Source organism: Salvia hispanica, chromosome 6, assembly GCF_029641045.1.
Source record: "Salvia hispanica isolate PSC_SH4W2 chromosome 6, Shi_PSC_v1, whole genome shotgun sequence".
Classification (NCBI taxonomy): Eukaryota; Viridiplantae; Streptophyta; class Magnoliopsida; order Lamiales; family Lamiaceae; genus Salvia; species Salvia hispanica.
Window position 1 is genome coordinate 20,429,696 of NC_142697.1, and position 12,909 is coordinate 20,442,604.

Consider the following 12,909-nt stretch of genomic DNA (forward strand, 5'->3'; position numbering starts at 1 on the left):
GTAACAACCATTATAAGATTAAGAGACATTTATTTCCCAACGATATTTAGACAGAACAAATCATCTTGCAAATCAAAGAATGAACATGTGGAAACTACGGAAGCAAGTTATAAAGTAACAACAACGACACGGGTCACTTTTTCATCCGTGCTTCTCCTGTGGAATGATTGTTGGAGCTTCCACCTTCATTTGCAGACAGTTGAACTCCAAGGCTAAAATAGGCTTTGATAGCATCACGGAGATGCTGAGGTCTCTCTTCTCATTTCCAGAATACCCGTCCGTACTCTCACCATCCATATTTGATGCAAATGGACCACACACTTTAGCTGGTGACACTGCTCTCACCCTCAATAAAGTTGAATAAATAAGCAAATTGTGTACTGTTGAAACAAAACATTTAGATGAAAATATAGCTGAAAATGGTGTAAAATAATTACTAGGAAGAAACCTGCATCCAATATGGCAAGAATACTTAAGGAGGTGAGGAATGTGCTCTGTGCGGCCGCTGCATTTTGTGAAAAACCAAAAACAGTTTCATTTACTGCGATCTCCAAAGGATGGAACTTCGAAAAAAAGTAAAGTGAATACCTGAAGCTTGGGAGTGACATCTTGATTTCTGGGCCCATCCATCTTCCAGTGTCTTTTTGAGATGCTGCCAAGAAAAAATGAGTCACTTATAGCACGATATCAAATTGACAAGAGAAGGCAGCATACTGACCAGCAGCAGTGAGTTTGATACTGCACAAGTCCATGGCTGTGTGATTGTTCATCTCTTCTACTTTTATATCCAAACATTTCTCCATGCTATCACTGATGCCAATCTTGTTCATAAAGCCACCAAATCGACTCCTTTTTGACACGGGAAGTGCTCTCACGCTCTAGTTAATACAAACCTAGAAATGTTAGATGGAAATACATCACAGTTTGTGATTCCTAGAGGCGTATGCATTCAGATTGAAGCCCACCTTTGTAAAATTGGCAACTCGGCTAGGGAGTCCGACGTCCTGCATAATATTTTTAAGAAATGTTATTAAAGTTTTGCAGGGAGCTCTGCAGCTGGAATGTATGACCATGAGATTGTATAGCATGCCTATAGCTTGCCTAGCTAATTTCTGGAAGCTATTTCATATCAATCAAAACTGAATCCTTGACCCGGAAGCTCTGTGATGAATGAAACGACAAAAATATGGCAAACTGGAAACTCCAAAGGCTACCTTTTGTCCGTGGAGGCATGCTTTGTCACTGTTTACCAGCACTCTTGCAGCCCATCTATCCATAAAATATATACAAGGGAACTTGTCAGTGTGAGTGTGAATACTTAACAAAACTACAGCTTCACAGTCTAGATGATAGAGGACTAATACTGAAAAATGGTGAGTTTATTAGTAAATTGCCTGAACATCTATGCAAGCACATCATATGTAGAAACAAAATCTTGTGTGTATGTGTCAGATGATAGTATAATAATATGCTTGGAACAAATTTATCAGCTGCAACATAAATTTATATATAACAGCATTTTCAAAGTGGTGCAACTAAGGTCATCGTCTTCCAGTAGTAAAATGTAGGAAAACAGAAAATGATGTATAGTAGTATCTGAAACACTAGCGTGACCTAATATCCATACGCCCGGAGCACAAGATAAATATGGACTTAGATCATCCACGTCCAAACTGCAGGATTACTCAGTAGGGAACCAGTCATACAAGGAATATGAGGTATGAAATCTCATTCAAAAATCATATAAGCATGTGAAAAATAGTAGCTACATATATAAAGAAAATAGTCAGACAAAGTAGTTTTGACATTATATACAAAATCCCCAACTTGTTCGCAGAATACTTACGCACAAGAAGTAGGAGGGTTCCAAACAATTCCTGCTATTACCACAAGCTGAAAAAATAAGGCCAAAAGAAAAAGTAGATTAAATGCAAGTTGACATTAATTTAAGCTTAACAGACAGATCCTTTTTTCATGTTCCTAAATAGAAATGAATGTCCCCATAAACTGCATTTTAATATTCAATCAAGTTGTATTATTGTTTTCAATTATCTCAGGAATCATGGTAGCTCACATGGGCTTATCAGGAATAAATAATAGAAATAGGCAATATAAACAATGAAAAACCTCATCAAATATCCCAGCAGGACTCTCCTCATAATTAGCAAGAAAGAATCCTCCAAGAGTATACCTGCAGAGTACATAGATAGTACCAACTAGTAGTATTAAAAAAAGATTCTGACTTTACGTGCATCTGAAGAAACAAGCTGTTTACGCCACTGGTTTACCCGAACGCCTCTACTAATCTGAGTTCTTTGGGAATGAATGCTCGAGCTGTCTCTGCCTTCACAAGATGGAGCTGGTACAAGGCACTGAAATGTCAAGACTGAGCACTTTATGTACATTTCGATATTTTTTTTCCATCAAGAACTTGATACAGAATATTAGTCAGCGAAACTTCATTTGAAATGGGATAAAAAAACTTGCCTTCCCTTGAAAATCCACGGTGGTTTACCATATCCTCGAGAAGAATTAATTTCTGAAGTGTCCATTGTTTCGAGCAGCAAGAAAACTTGTAGTTACTGCCATAGAGAGTTCCAACATCAGATAAGAAACAAAGGAACACTAGAATCAAACAACACCAGCTTCATCTTCAGACAGACCTAATCATAAACAAAACGAAAAAGGCATGCAATATCGTGTAATATTTTCATCAGAAATATAATGATTTAGCAATAGAAGCATACTTCTAAGCTACATGCAGACACCATGCACATTCAGCAAGTTGGGATTTTAAAACATTTTCAATTAAAATAAACATTTTCAGCTCACAACATAGAACACAGCTCACTGTTTATCATCATACATAGTATTGTGAGGGCCATGCAAGTTGCACAAGTTGATATAATATACTAATATATAATCAAATAATACTATATTGCCTGAGTTTTTGTGCAGATGCTCCTACACGCTAATTAATGGCATCATCAGTTCCAAATATAGAATATCATTGAGGTTACCATAAATACCAATCATCAGAATACATGTTCATTGATTTCTTGCATATTAAAATTACATTAGCATTAAAATTAAATAAAAAAGTTGCACTTTATCTAGAAACACAAGCATTACTGATCACACGGTTTATTCTCCAGATACATCAGAAAGACTGAGAAACACACAACCATGTTGCCCTATCACTTTCCCAAATCCAGCAACAACCCAAGGGAAATTCTGTTGTGTCAAACGAAATGCCAAAGCTTACTGATAATCTGATATAGAGCAATACCTTTCTCATCAAACGAAGTATTTAGATGAAGAGCCACATAAATTATGGCTATAGTTAGCCCCAAATCCTTGAGGTTGTGAATATATCTACATAACTTAAAACAGCTAAATCTTGCCATTCTAACCTCAAAAACAATGAAAACAGTCCTTGAAAGCAACTAATCAGAAAGAATGAACTGAAAAATAAGACCTCGAGCTGCAATCCCTAGTTCTATAATTTGATTAATGGCAATGCCAAACTAGGGCAGCAACTGTGTGTTCATTTCCTACTATACTAGAAAGAAAGTAAGCTCACTTCACTATATCTAATTTTGTGCACTTCTTCCCTAACAGTCCAAATCTAATAAAACACTTCCATTTAATGTTTCCAACAAGACCCTCATTTAATGTTCAGCAAGAAAAAACTTCCATTTGAATCTAGGGGACCAGCATTTGTGCATAATGAGCAGACATGTAATAAAACTTCATGGCATACAAAACAATATTCAGAAAGCTTGTGTGAGAGAGAGAGGGGCAATCCACACAATACTTGATAGCAAATGGCAAAGAAGAGGGGAAAAGGATAAACATCATATTCAAGAAAAGCAAGCAAAAGAAGTCGGCAAGGGCAAAGGGGGGTCATACATACGAAAAACAAACTAAAAATCAAACCTTTATCTTTTTGTTTCTGTTGGGTAATTAATCCCAGAAAGAAAATATTCCCAACTTTGGAGATTTGTTTTGAATTTATACTATGAAACATAAAATCGTGAGGGGGTGGAGTTTTGATAGGAAGGGATGAGGTTATGGGTGGCGAAGGGGGTGACATCATTACACAATAATAAGATTAGATAATGTATAGTTTAGAGTTTAGAGTTGTTAGAAACGAGGACATTCGAAAGTACTGTGCTTTATTTTTTTGTCGCCACTCCCCCACACGACCTCTCATTTGGCGGCAGCTTTTTATTACACTAAACAGTCCCCTGTTTTTCAAGATTACTTACTCATTACTTTTATTTAATTTAAAATCATTATTAAGCACACGTTTGAAGGGTAGGTTTCATGAATCTGATGCTACTCTCCTTGGACATGTATGCCTCTTCGGTTACTATGATTAGCTATTGCGTCTTTTATAAGTAGCCTACTTAATTTTCGCTTCAAGTTTTTTCACAATTTTTTCTTGATTTTAAAACTGCTTATAAATATCATACAAATTCAAATATGTTTTTCTAATATCTATAGATTTGAACAAGTGCAATTGTGCAATTTTATATTTCAAGAAAGGATAATGATTATATACATAATCTATAGTTCAATGCATGTGACCGAACACCGCTATATCAATTCAATTGTGTTTTCCAATATCTATAGATTTGGATGAGTACAAGTGTTTAACTTTATATTTTAAGAGAGATAATAGAATATGTAACTAATATAGTTCAATGCATGTGACCGACACTGCTATATTAATTCAATTATGTTTTTCTAATATCTATAGATTTGGATGAGTGCAAGTATGCAAGCCTATATTTCTCAAGAGAAAATAATGAATATATACCTAATATAGTTCAAAGCATGTGACCGAACACTAATATACTAAGGACTCGTTTGATATAAAAGATAGGATATGAGTAGATATATAAAACATGATGAGAAATACGGGTTTTATGTCAAGATATGCAAAGATATGATTTTTTTTCGTTGTTATTTGATTGAAAAGAAATTATCTAAATTTATATAGTGCCATATTATATAACATGGCTTAACTTGATAAATTGGTGGGTTACATAAACATGGTTAAAGTTATAATTTTGGTAAGATTGAATAGAGCATTTGTCTTATATGGGCTTTGAGTTAAGGTTAACTATGACATCAAACAATTAGAAATGTATATATATAATTCTCTATCTTGGTATTTGCACGACAAAAATGTAGTAATAATTTATGTTGATAATGAAGATTGTTACGTACAACAATCCGTAATCACATATTTGAAAGTTGGTTAAAAATTATCAATAGTAACTCTAAATAGAAAAAATAACAACAGATAAAGATAACAAATCGCATGTAAATTGAAAAGACACTTGGAATCATTTTTAGTGCATGAGTGTATACGATGAAACTGATTGAAACAAAATTTTCTAAATCTTAAGTCGCAAACAAAAGGTACAATCTCCATATACCAAAACGAACATATTATTATGTGGTTTGTCCAATTCATTATAATTACAAAAATATTAATTATTTTTTTAATTATAATTAATCGGACATTATATTTCAAGATTTCATAAATTCTACTATAAGATTCTTACAGTATTTTTTTCAATTGGATCTTTGGGAAAGAATAAGTTGGTAGGTGAAAATATTTGCGAAAAATGGACCACTAAATAAACTTTGCTTTGTTTGATGGTTTTACTGGAGAAGGGGTATGTTTGTATAGCAAACATGGGGCTAATGTCCATCACCAAAATCAATATCAATGTTTTAAAGCAAAAGAAAGTAAATATTTTAGATAAAGGGAATTAAACAAAGGTGACACATTGGCGGACGAAGCTTCGTCCAGCAATTTAATATTGATAGATTAATTAAGTGGCATCTTTAGTTAATACTCCATATGGGTTTCATTACTCGAAACGCGTCGACCTGCTTTCTATACACACACTTTTTCGCTTTATCTAATTATCACCCTATTTTATTGGTTTCCACTAAGCCCTAGATTAATTAATAAGTGAGTGCTCAATCTTTATCGTGTTTCTCTCTCTCTCCCCGGAAACCCGAAATTAAATTTATAGTACTACATAATCATGAAAAATGTTTTTCAGAAAAAATAAAAAATAAGGGTTTGGAATATGGATGTTAGATTTTGATTAGATTTGTATCCAATCGGTAATCCACTCACCTTTTTGAATAAACTCTCTCAACTTATCCTTCAAAAGAATAGTGTTTCATATATACGTGGACGGTACTTGGACGGTACTTGGACGTCAACCAGAAAATAAGACTGTTTTTGGAATGATTTTCCTAAAATTTTGGAATCTGATGTTGATGCTTTATAAAGTCAATAAGAGTAGCCGAGTAGGGTGGAGATTCATATATAAAAAGTGCAGTGAATTATTGAATTTTGTAAGGATAATATATTGCGTAGGAGAATAAGTGAAGAGAAATATTACAGTTATGAATACTGGTAGAGTGGTAGTTTAGCCCTACACTAGGTAAACATGGACTAGGGAATTTTTTTTCTTCTACATTAGAGATTAATGGTGTAATACACGAGGAACAGGATAATTAGGGGATGAACTTACTACGTTTAGAAAGATTTGGCAATGCCACACTTCAAATTAGGTTGCAAGAGAAAATAGAGTAACTATACTAAATCAAGTGGCAACAACTACAATAAAATAAACTAGGCAAAAATAAAGGAGATATAAGCTTCTAAAACCTAACAACAGAGATAAATAACAAAAAAATCAACACTAGGCGATAGAAACACTAAACAAATCAACACTTGTAAACAATATTTTCTCTCCTTTCTTCTTCTTCTTCAATATTTTCGAAACTCGCAAGAGTTTACAACTTAAAAACTGACTTCGGAAGTTTGGGAAGAAAATTTAAGAACAATAACAATAGGGCTAACAAGAAAGAGCAGGCTAAGAAAATTCAAAATATTTTTGGTTCCCTTTATTCCCTATAGATTTCGAACTAAACACTAGAGCGTGTTTAGTTACCCAGATATAGGAAGGTGAGATATAAAACTAAGTTAGCTAGAATTGAGGGAGAAGGGCCCACTTAATTAAAACCACTTTCATGCGTTCGGTGTTTAATAAATGAGTGAATTAAATAAATGGTACCTAATCTTTCGTTTTCGCACATAAATGGTACTTGATCTTTATTTTATATCGTTTTTGATATCCTATAACAAAAATAACCCTAGGTATCAAACATGTGATTTTTTTTAATGGAGAATATTTTTGGAAATTTCAATTAAATAGTACCAAATATGTGATTATTTTTTCTTCTTTTCTTATTTCTCTTTTTCTTCTTTAGTTTCTTCTATCTTTCTTTTTTCTTCATTTTCTTTTTTTAGTATTTTATCTGCCTTTCTTTTTTCTTTTTTTCTCCTTAGTTTTTCTTTTCTCTTCTTTTTCTTCTTTCTTTTTAGTATTTTATACAACATCTAGTTGCATTCATAATATAAATAAAAAACAAAATACCTAATTAAATTGATTATTTAAAATAATTAAATCAATTGAATATTTTTTATTAAATTATTTTATACTCATTTTAAGGTTTAAACACCTAACTAAAAATATTCAACTTTTTATATCATTATGAATACAATTCACAATATAAATTTTTATTAAGGCTATATTGATTAGTTACTAATTTAATGTAAAATAATAATAATAATAATAATAATAATAATAATAATAATAATAATAATAATAATAATAATAAGAGGGAACATCTTTTTTGGTCCACAAACTTTGCCAAAGTATCATTTTAGGTCCGTGAACTTTAAAAATATCATTTGAGGTCCATCAACTATGGGTTAATATCATTTGAAGTACTTTTTTACTATTTCCATGTTTTTCTGGACGAAAATACCCTTAATACCTTAAAGGGTATATATTCTTAATAAACTTATCATATACCCATATTTTTTATAAATATCTTTACAATATATTTTTGACGAATTTTCTAAATATAATTTGACCTTCAATATTATCACTTAATTTTGTGACATGCAAGTAAAATTGCTTCTTCAATTTTTTATATTAAAGAATTTTAAAATTGAATAAAGAACTTTCTTAATAATAAAAAATTGAATAAGGATATTTTCTTGCATGTCACAAAATTAAGTGATAATATTGACGGTTGAATAAAGAACTTTCTTTAATAATAAAAAATTGAATAAGGATATTTTCTTGCATGTCACAAAATTAAGTGATAATATTGAAAGTTGAATAAAGAATTTTTCTTTAATAATAAAAAATTGAATAAGGATATTTTCTTGCATGTCACAAAATTAAGTGATAATATTGAAGGTTGAATAAAAAACTTTTCTTTAATAATAAAAAATTGAATAAGGATATTTTCTTGCATGTCACAAAATTAAGTGATAATATTGTAGGTCAAATTATATTTAGAAAATTCATCAAAAATATATAGTAAAGATATTTATAAAAAAATATGAGTATATGATAAGTTTATTAAAAATATATACCCTTAAAAATATTGAGGGTATTTTCGTCCAGAAAAATTTGAAAATAGTAAAAAAGTACTTCAAATGATATTAACCCATAGTTGATGGACCTCAAATGATATTTTCAAAGTTCACGGACCTAAAATGATACTTTGGCAAAGTTCGTGGACCAAAAAAGATGTTCCCTTTATTGTTATAATTATTATTACATAATATTATGTGGTTCATAATTTATATAATTATACTACAATTATTTATTAATTACTATCAATTTTTAGTATTATAATAATATTATTATTATAATAATTAATTATAATTATAATTATATTTAAGTATATTTGAATGATATTAAAATGAATTAATTATTAATTTTGAACATCAAAATAATAATATTAATATTGATTAATAATAATGGTATAAAGAGTGAGGAGAATAAGAGAATATATTATAATATCACTTTTGGTACTAATTTTATGTATGCCCAAAATACCCTCTGTGACATGAATGGGAAAATATATTTGCTTAAATGATATTTTGGGAAGAAAATTGTATCAAGTACCAAAAACGATATAAAATAAAGATCAAGTACCATTTTCGTGCGAAAGTGAAATATCAAATACTTAGTTTACTCTTAATAAATAGATGCAGCTTTGTCAATGACAAAATAATTAATTGAATACTATATTGATCAACAATCATGTTCTGCCAAGTTTTAGGCGCGACTTCGAAAAATTTGAGCGGCGTAGATCTTTCAATAAATAAGCTTCATTCTCAATTGGAGAACTCACGTTTGGAGGAGAGTGCAGAATTGTTCCAGCAACTCAAATGCAATCATCTTCTCTGTTGTTGTAAAACTGTATTTTCGATTGCTGTAATGGGGCTAGATACCAGAGACCCCTTGGATCTTACACTGCATAAAGCGTAGTACATAATGGGTTGGGAGAATGCAATTTAATTGCCATTTATTATCTTCAATTGGTTGGGCAAAATTTGGGGAGCTTGAAGCAACACACGATTTGTCTTAATTGTATATGATATTGATGCATCTGTGGCATAAAAATACTGCTTTATTTGCTCCTTGTAGATGGTATGTAAAATGGAAAACGCCCAATGATGCAGAGTAGTATTGGTACCTTCTCACAGGAAGATACGGTTTGAATGAATTGTATATGATATTGATGCATTTGTGACATCAAATTACTATTCTAATTGGCCCTTGTAGGTGGTATGTCAAATGGAAACCGCCCAATGATGCAGAGTGGTACTGGTATCTTCTCACAGGAAGGTTCGATTTGAATGAATTGTAGTTTATATTGATGCATTTGTGGCATCAAATTAATGCTTTAATTGGTCCTTGTAGGTGGTATGTCAAATGGAAAACGTCCAATGATGCAGAGTGGTACTGGTACCTTCTCACAGGAAGGTTCGTTTTGGTTGCTACTGTATTTTTCTTTTGTTATGTTTATGCATAGACGTCGTTGTAAGTGTATGCATTTGATGTTATATGCTGACATTTTCCACGAAATAGGTGTGGCTGGTTCGGTAAGGCAAAAGTTTCGTAAGGGGGACCGTTCACGCCGCATTTGGATCTTTCGTGAAGAGGAGATCTTAGCAGCCACTTTGCTGGATCTAGTTGCTCACGGATGGAAATCCGACAATGGATTTCGTACAGGATACCTGACCAAGATCAAGGAGAGTCTTCATGCGGAATTTCCAAATTGCAACATCAGGGGGACTCCACACATCACTTCCAAAGTAGAAGTTTGGAAATGATAGAAGAGTAAAACAAACTAACCAAAAATGGAAGCTCGAAAAGTATCAACACAACAAATCAAGGAACACAATAAATGAATACTACAAAATTAACTTAGAACAATAACCACATCAAATAATCTTCTAAAACATGCCCAACACCATTAACTATAGATTTTTGTAAAAGTACTGGAGTACAATACCTAAGGATTTAAAGCTAGATGCCACAACTAATTCTACCCATGGTTAATTAACTCCAAGCTGATAAGAACGAAAGAGAGAAAATACTAGTACTACTGTAGATTGTGAATATTGAGTCATGGCAATTCCAAGGAGTATGGAGGGAGTACTATTTTGTTACAAGTTCAATTTAATTTTTTCCCTTTTTTTATTGACCTTGATGGCTGCCACCTTTCCAACACTTGGTTTGCACCCACAGAATATGGTCAATCTATTTATAAAAATCCATTTAAACTTGAATTGATTTGAATTTTGGTGCCAAGTAAAAGAAGACGCCTAGAGCTATGTTTTGTTAAAAGTGTGAACTAAACCATGGGCCTTTTATTTGATACAGTAAATCAGGCCTCACAAATCTCGTACCAGGAAAGGCCATATATTATTCTATTTCATTCCTGATTCTAAAATGACCTTCAAAAATCAAAACACTTAAAGGCTTCAAAAGATCTTAACCTCAAAATCATTCATAAAGATAAATCCTTTTCTAATCTACTTCAGCTTTCACTTCTCCCATCAAAGTCAATCCCCTCTTTACACATTATATGCTTAGTTAATTAAACTTTACAATTACTTAAACAATCACATGAAAAATTGAGAGATGCAAGAGCCAATAGCTTGTTTATTACTACTAGTACAACTTAAACTTTGTAATTTATAAATATTTTATTATTTAAATAAATGTCATGAAATATTCTTATGTTTACTTCTTATAGTTTTATGGAGTATTTAATATTTGAACTCTACATTTTAATATCATCAATTTATTATTATATTCGAGTGTTCTTCTTCATCGTATAATCATTTTCAATTAGAACATGCTTACTTGGTACCAGAAGTTATCAAAATTTTTTAAAAAAAAATCGACGTTTTTGAACCAGTCAATTATCAATTCAAAATTGGTGGCGAGTTAGAGCACTCCCAATGGAGTTCCCTTATTTCTCCCTTATTTCTCCCTAACTCCTGCCACATCAGCGCCACATCAGCATCACATTTTATCCCCAGTTTTTAGCCAACCCCTACAATGGTTTCTCCCTTATTTCTCCCTTATTTCTCCCTAACTCAACATTTCATTTTTACATCATCACTAATTTAATTGTTTTATTTTTATATATAATAAAGCTAGCTTATTTAATTTATAAAGATAAATCAAATAAATAGTAATAAAGTTCGTTGTATTAAACACGGGTACACATTACAACGAAGAAAATTAAAAAAAAAAAAAGTACACGAATGGAAATAAAAAATCAAAAAAAAAATTCAAAGAAAAAAAAATTCAAGGGCGGTGGGCGCGGTTTCTATTTGCCCACAATTCTTCGATGATATCGTGTTGTAGTGCTTGATGGGCCTCCTTCTGGTGTATGTCCATGAACGCCTGGAACCGTTCATGTTCGTTGTGCGGTACACCCTGGCGGGCGGACTCGGTTGAGACACCGTGACTCGATGATGCAACACTTGGGTCGTTGGTGACGTCGAGGACGCCTTCGTGTTCATCTTCGATGATCATGTTATGCATGATGATGCACGCATACATGATATCGGCAATATCCCCCTGGTAGAAAAAGCGCGTCGGACCCTTTACCAGTGCAAATCGCGATTGGAGCACCCCAAATGCCCTCTCCACATCCTTGCGCGCAGACTCTTGCGCTCGGGCAAAATACCTTCTTCTATCTCCGAGTGGGCATCTGATCGTCTTCAGAAACACGGGCCATTGCGGATAGATGCCGTCAGCCAGGTAGTACCCCATGTTATGCACATTGCCATTGGCCGTGAATTCGATGGAGGGGCCTAATCCGTTGATCCGCTCGTTGAAAAGGGGCGAGGAATTGAGAACATTTAGGTCGTTGTTCGACCCGGCTATACCAAAATAAGCATGCCAAATCCAAAGCCGTTGGTCGGCAACGGCTTCAAGAATGATGGTGGGATGCGTACCTTTGTAGCCGGTAGTAAACTGGCCTCGCCACGCGGTTGGGCAGTTCTTCCACTGCCAGTGCATACAGTCGATGCTGCCGAGCATCCCCGGAAAGCCGTGGGTCCTCCAGTGCCAATCCAGTAGGAACTGGCAGTCAGCTGCGTCCGGCGAGCGAAGGTAGTGCTCCCCAAATATCTCTCGCACGCCCTGACAGAAATTCTTCAGGCACTCGTTGCCAGTCGTCTCGCCGCATTGCAGATACTCATCGAACATGTCGGCGGACCCTCCATATGCCAACTGCCGGATGGCAACAGTGCATTTCTGTAGGGGCGATAGTCCGGGCTTCCCTGCTGCGTCTCGCTGGAGCCGGAACTCGGGGTAACGCGCGGACAACGCATTAACAATGCGCAGGAAGAGGGAGCGGCGCATTCTGAACCGGCGACGAAATACATCTGCCGGATAACGTGGTTCCTCCGCGAAATAATCGGCGAACAGCCGATCGTGCGCACCAGTGTGGTTGCGAGGGATGTATCGGCGCCGC

The 12,909-nt window shown here is 33.8% G+C and overlaps 1 protein-coding gene across 6 annotated transcripts; it reads right to left on the reverse strand.

The window, feature by feature from the left end:
* Positions 1–10: 10 nt before the first annotated feature.
* Positions 11–4,099, reverse strand: LOC125206359 (protein NEOXANTHIN-DEFICIENT 1). 6 transcript variants are annotated; one of them, XM_089061034.1, is made up of 11 exons: positions 3,940–4,099; positions 2,488–2,582; positions 2,289–2,372; positions 2,128–2,191; positions 1,847–1,893; positions 1,215–1,269; positions 966–1,004; positions 719–878; positions 589–652; positions 438–505; positions 11–335 (listed from the first exon to the last, which is right to left on the reverse strand). In XM_089061034.1, the coding sequence occupies exons 2-11, from the start codon at positions 2,550–2,552 to the stop codon at positions 142–144; spliced, it is 840 nt and encodes a 279-aa protein (XP_088917160.1). In that variant the 5' UTR covers positions 2,553–2,582; positions 3,940–4,099; the 3' UTR covers positions 11–141. The 6 variants fall into 6 exon arrangements, with proteins under 6 accessions (XP_088917160.1, XP_088917156.1, XP_088917157.1 ...); XM_089061030.1 differs by having other exon boundaries at positions 11–346; positions 449–505; positions 3,940–4,098; XM_089061031.1 differs by lacking the exon at positions 3,940–4,099 and adding an exon at positions 3,764–3,851 and having other exon boundaries at positions 11–346; positions 449–505.
* Positions 4,100–12,909: the final 8,810 nt, after the last annotated feature.

Excerpts from the sequence above, each read along its gene's own strand:
- LOC125206359 (XM_089061034.1), bottom strand. The coding sequence starts at position 2,552 with ATGGACACTTCAGAAATTAATTCTTCTCGAGGATATGGTAAACCACCG. Across the intron at positions 2,192-2,288 it reads AGATTAGTAGAGGCGTTCGG|GTATACTCTTGGAGGATTCT; the intron begins GTAAACCAGTGG and ends TGTACTCTGCAG. Across the intron at positions 879-965 it reads GAGTTGCCAATTTTACAAAG|AGCGTGAGAGCACTTCCCGT; the intron begins GTGGGCTTCAAT and ends TGTATTAACTAG.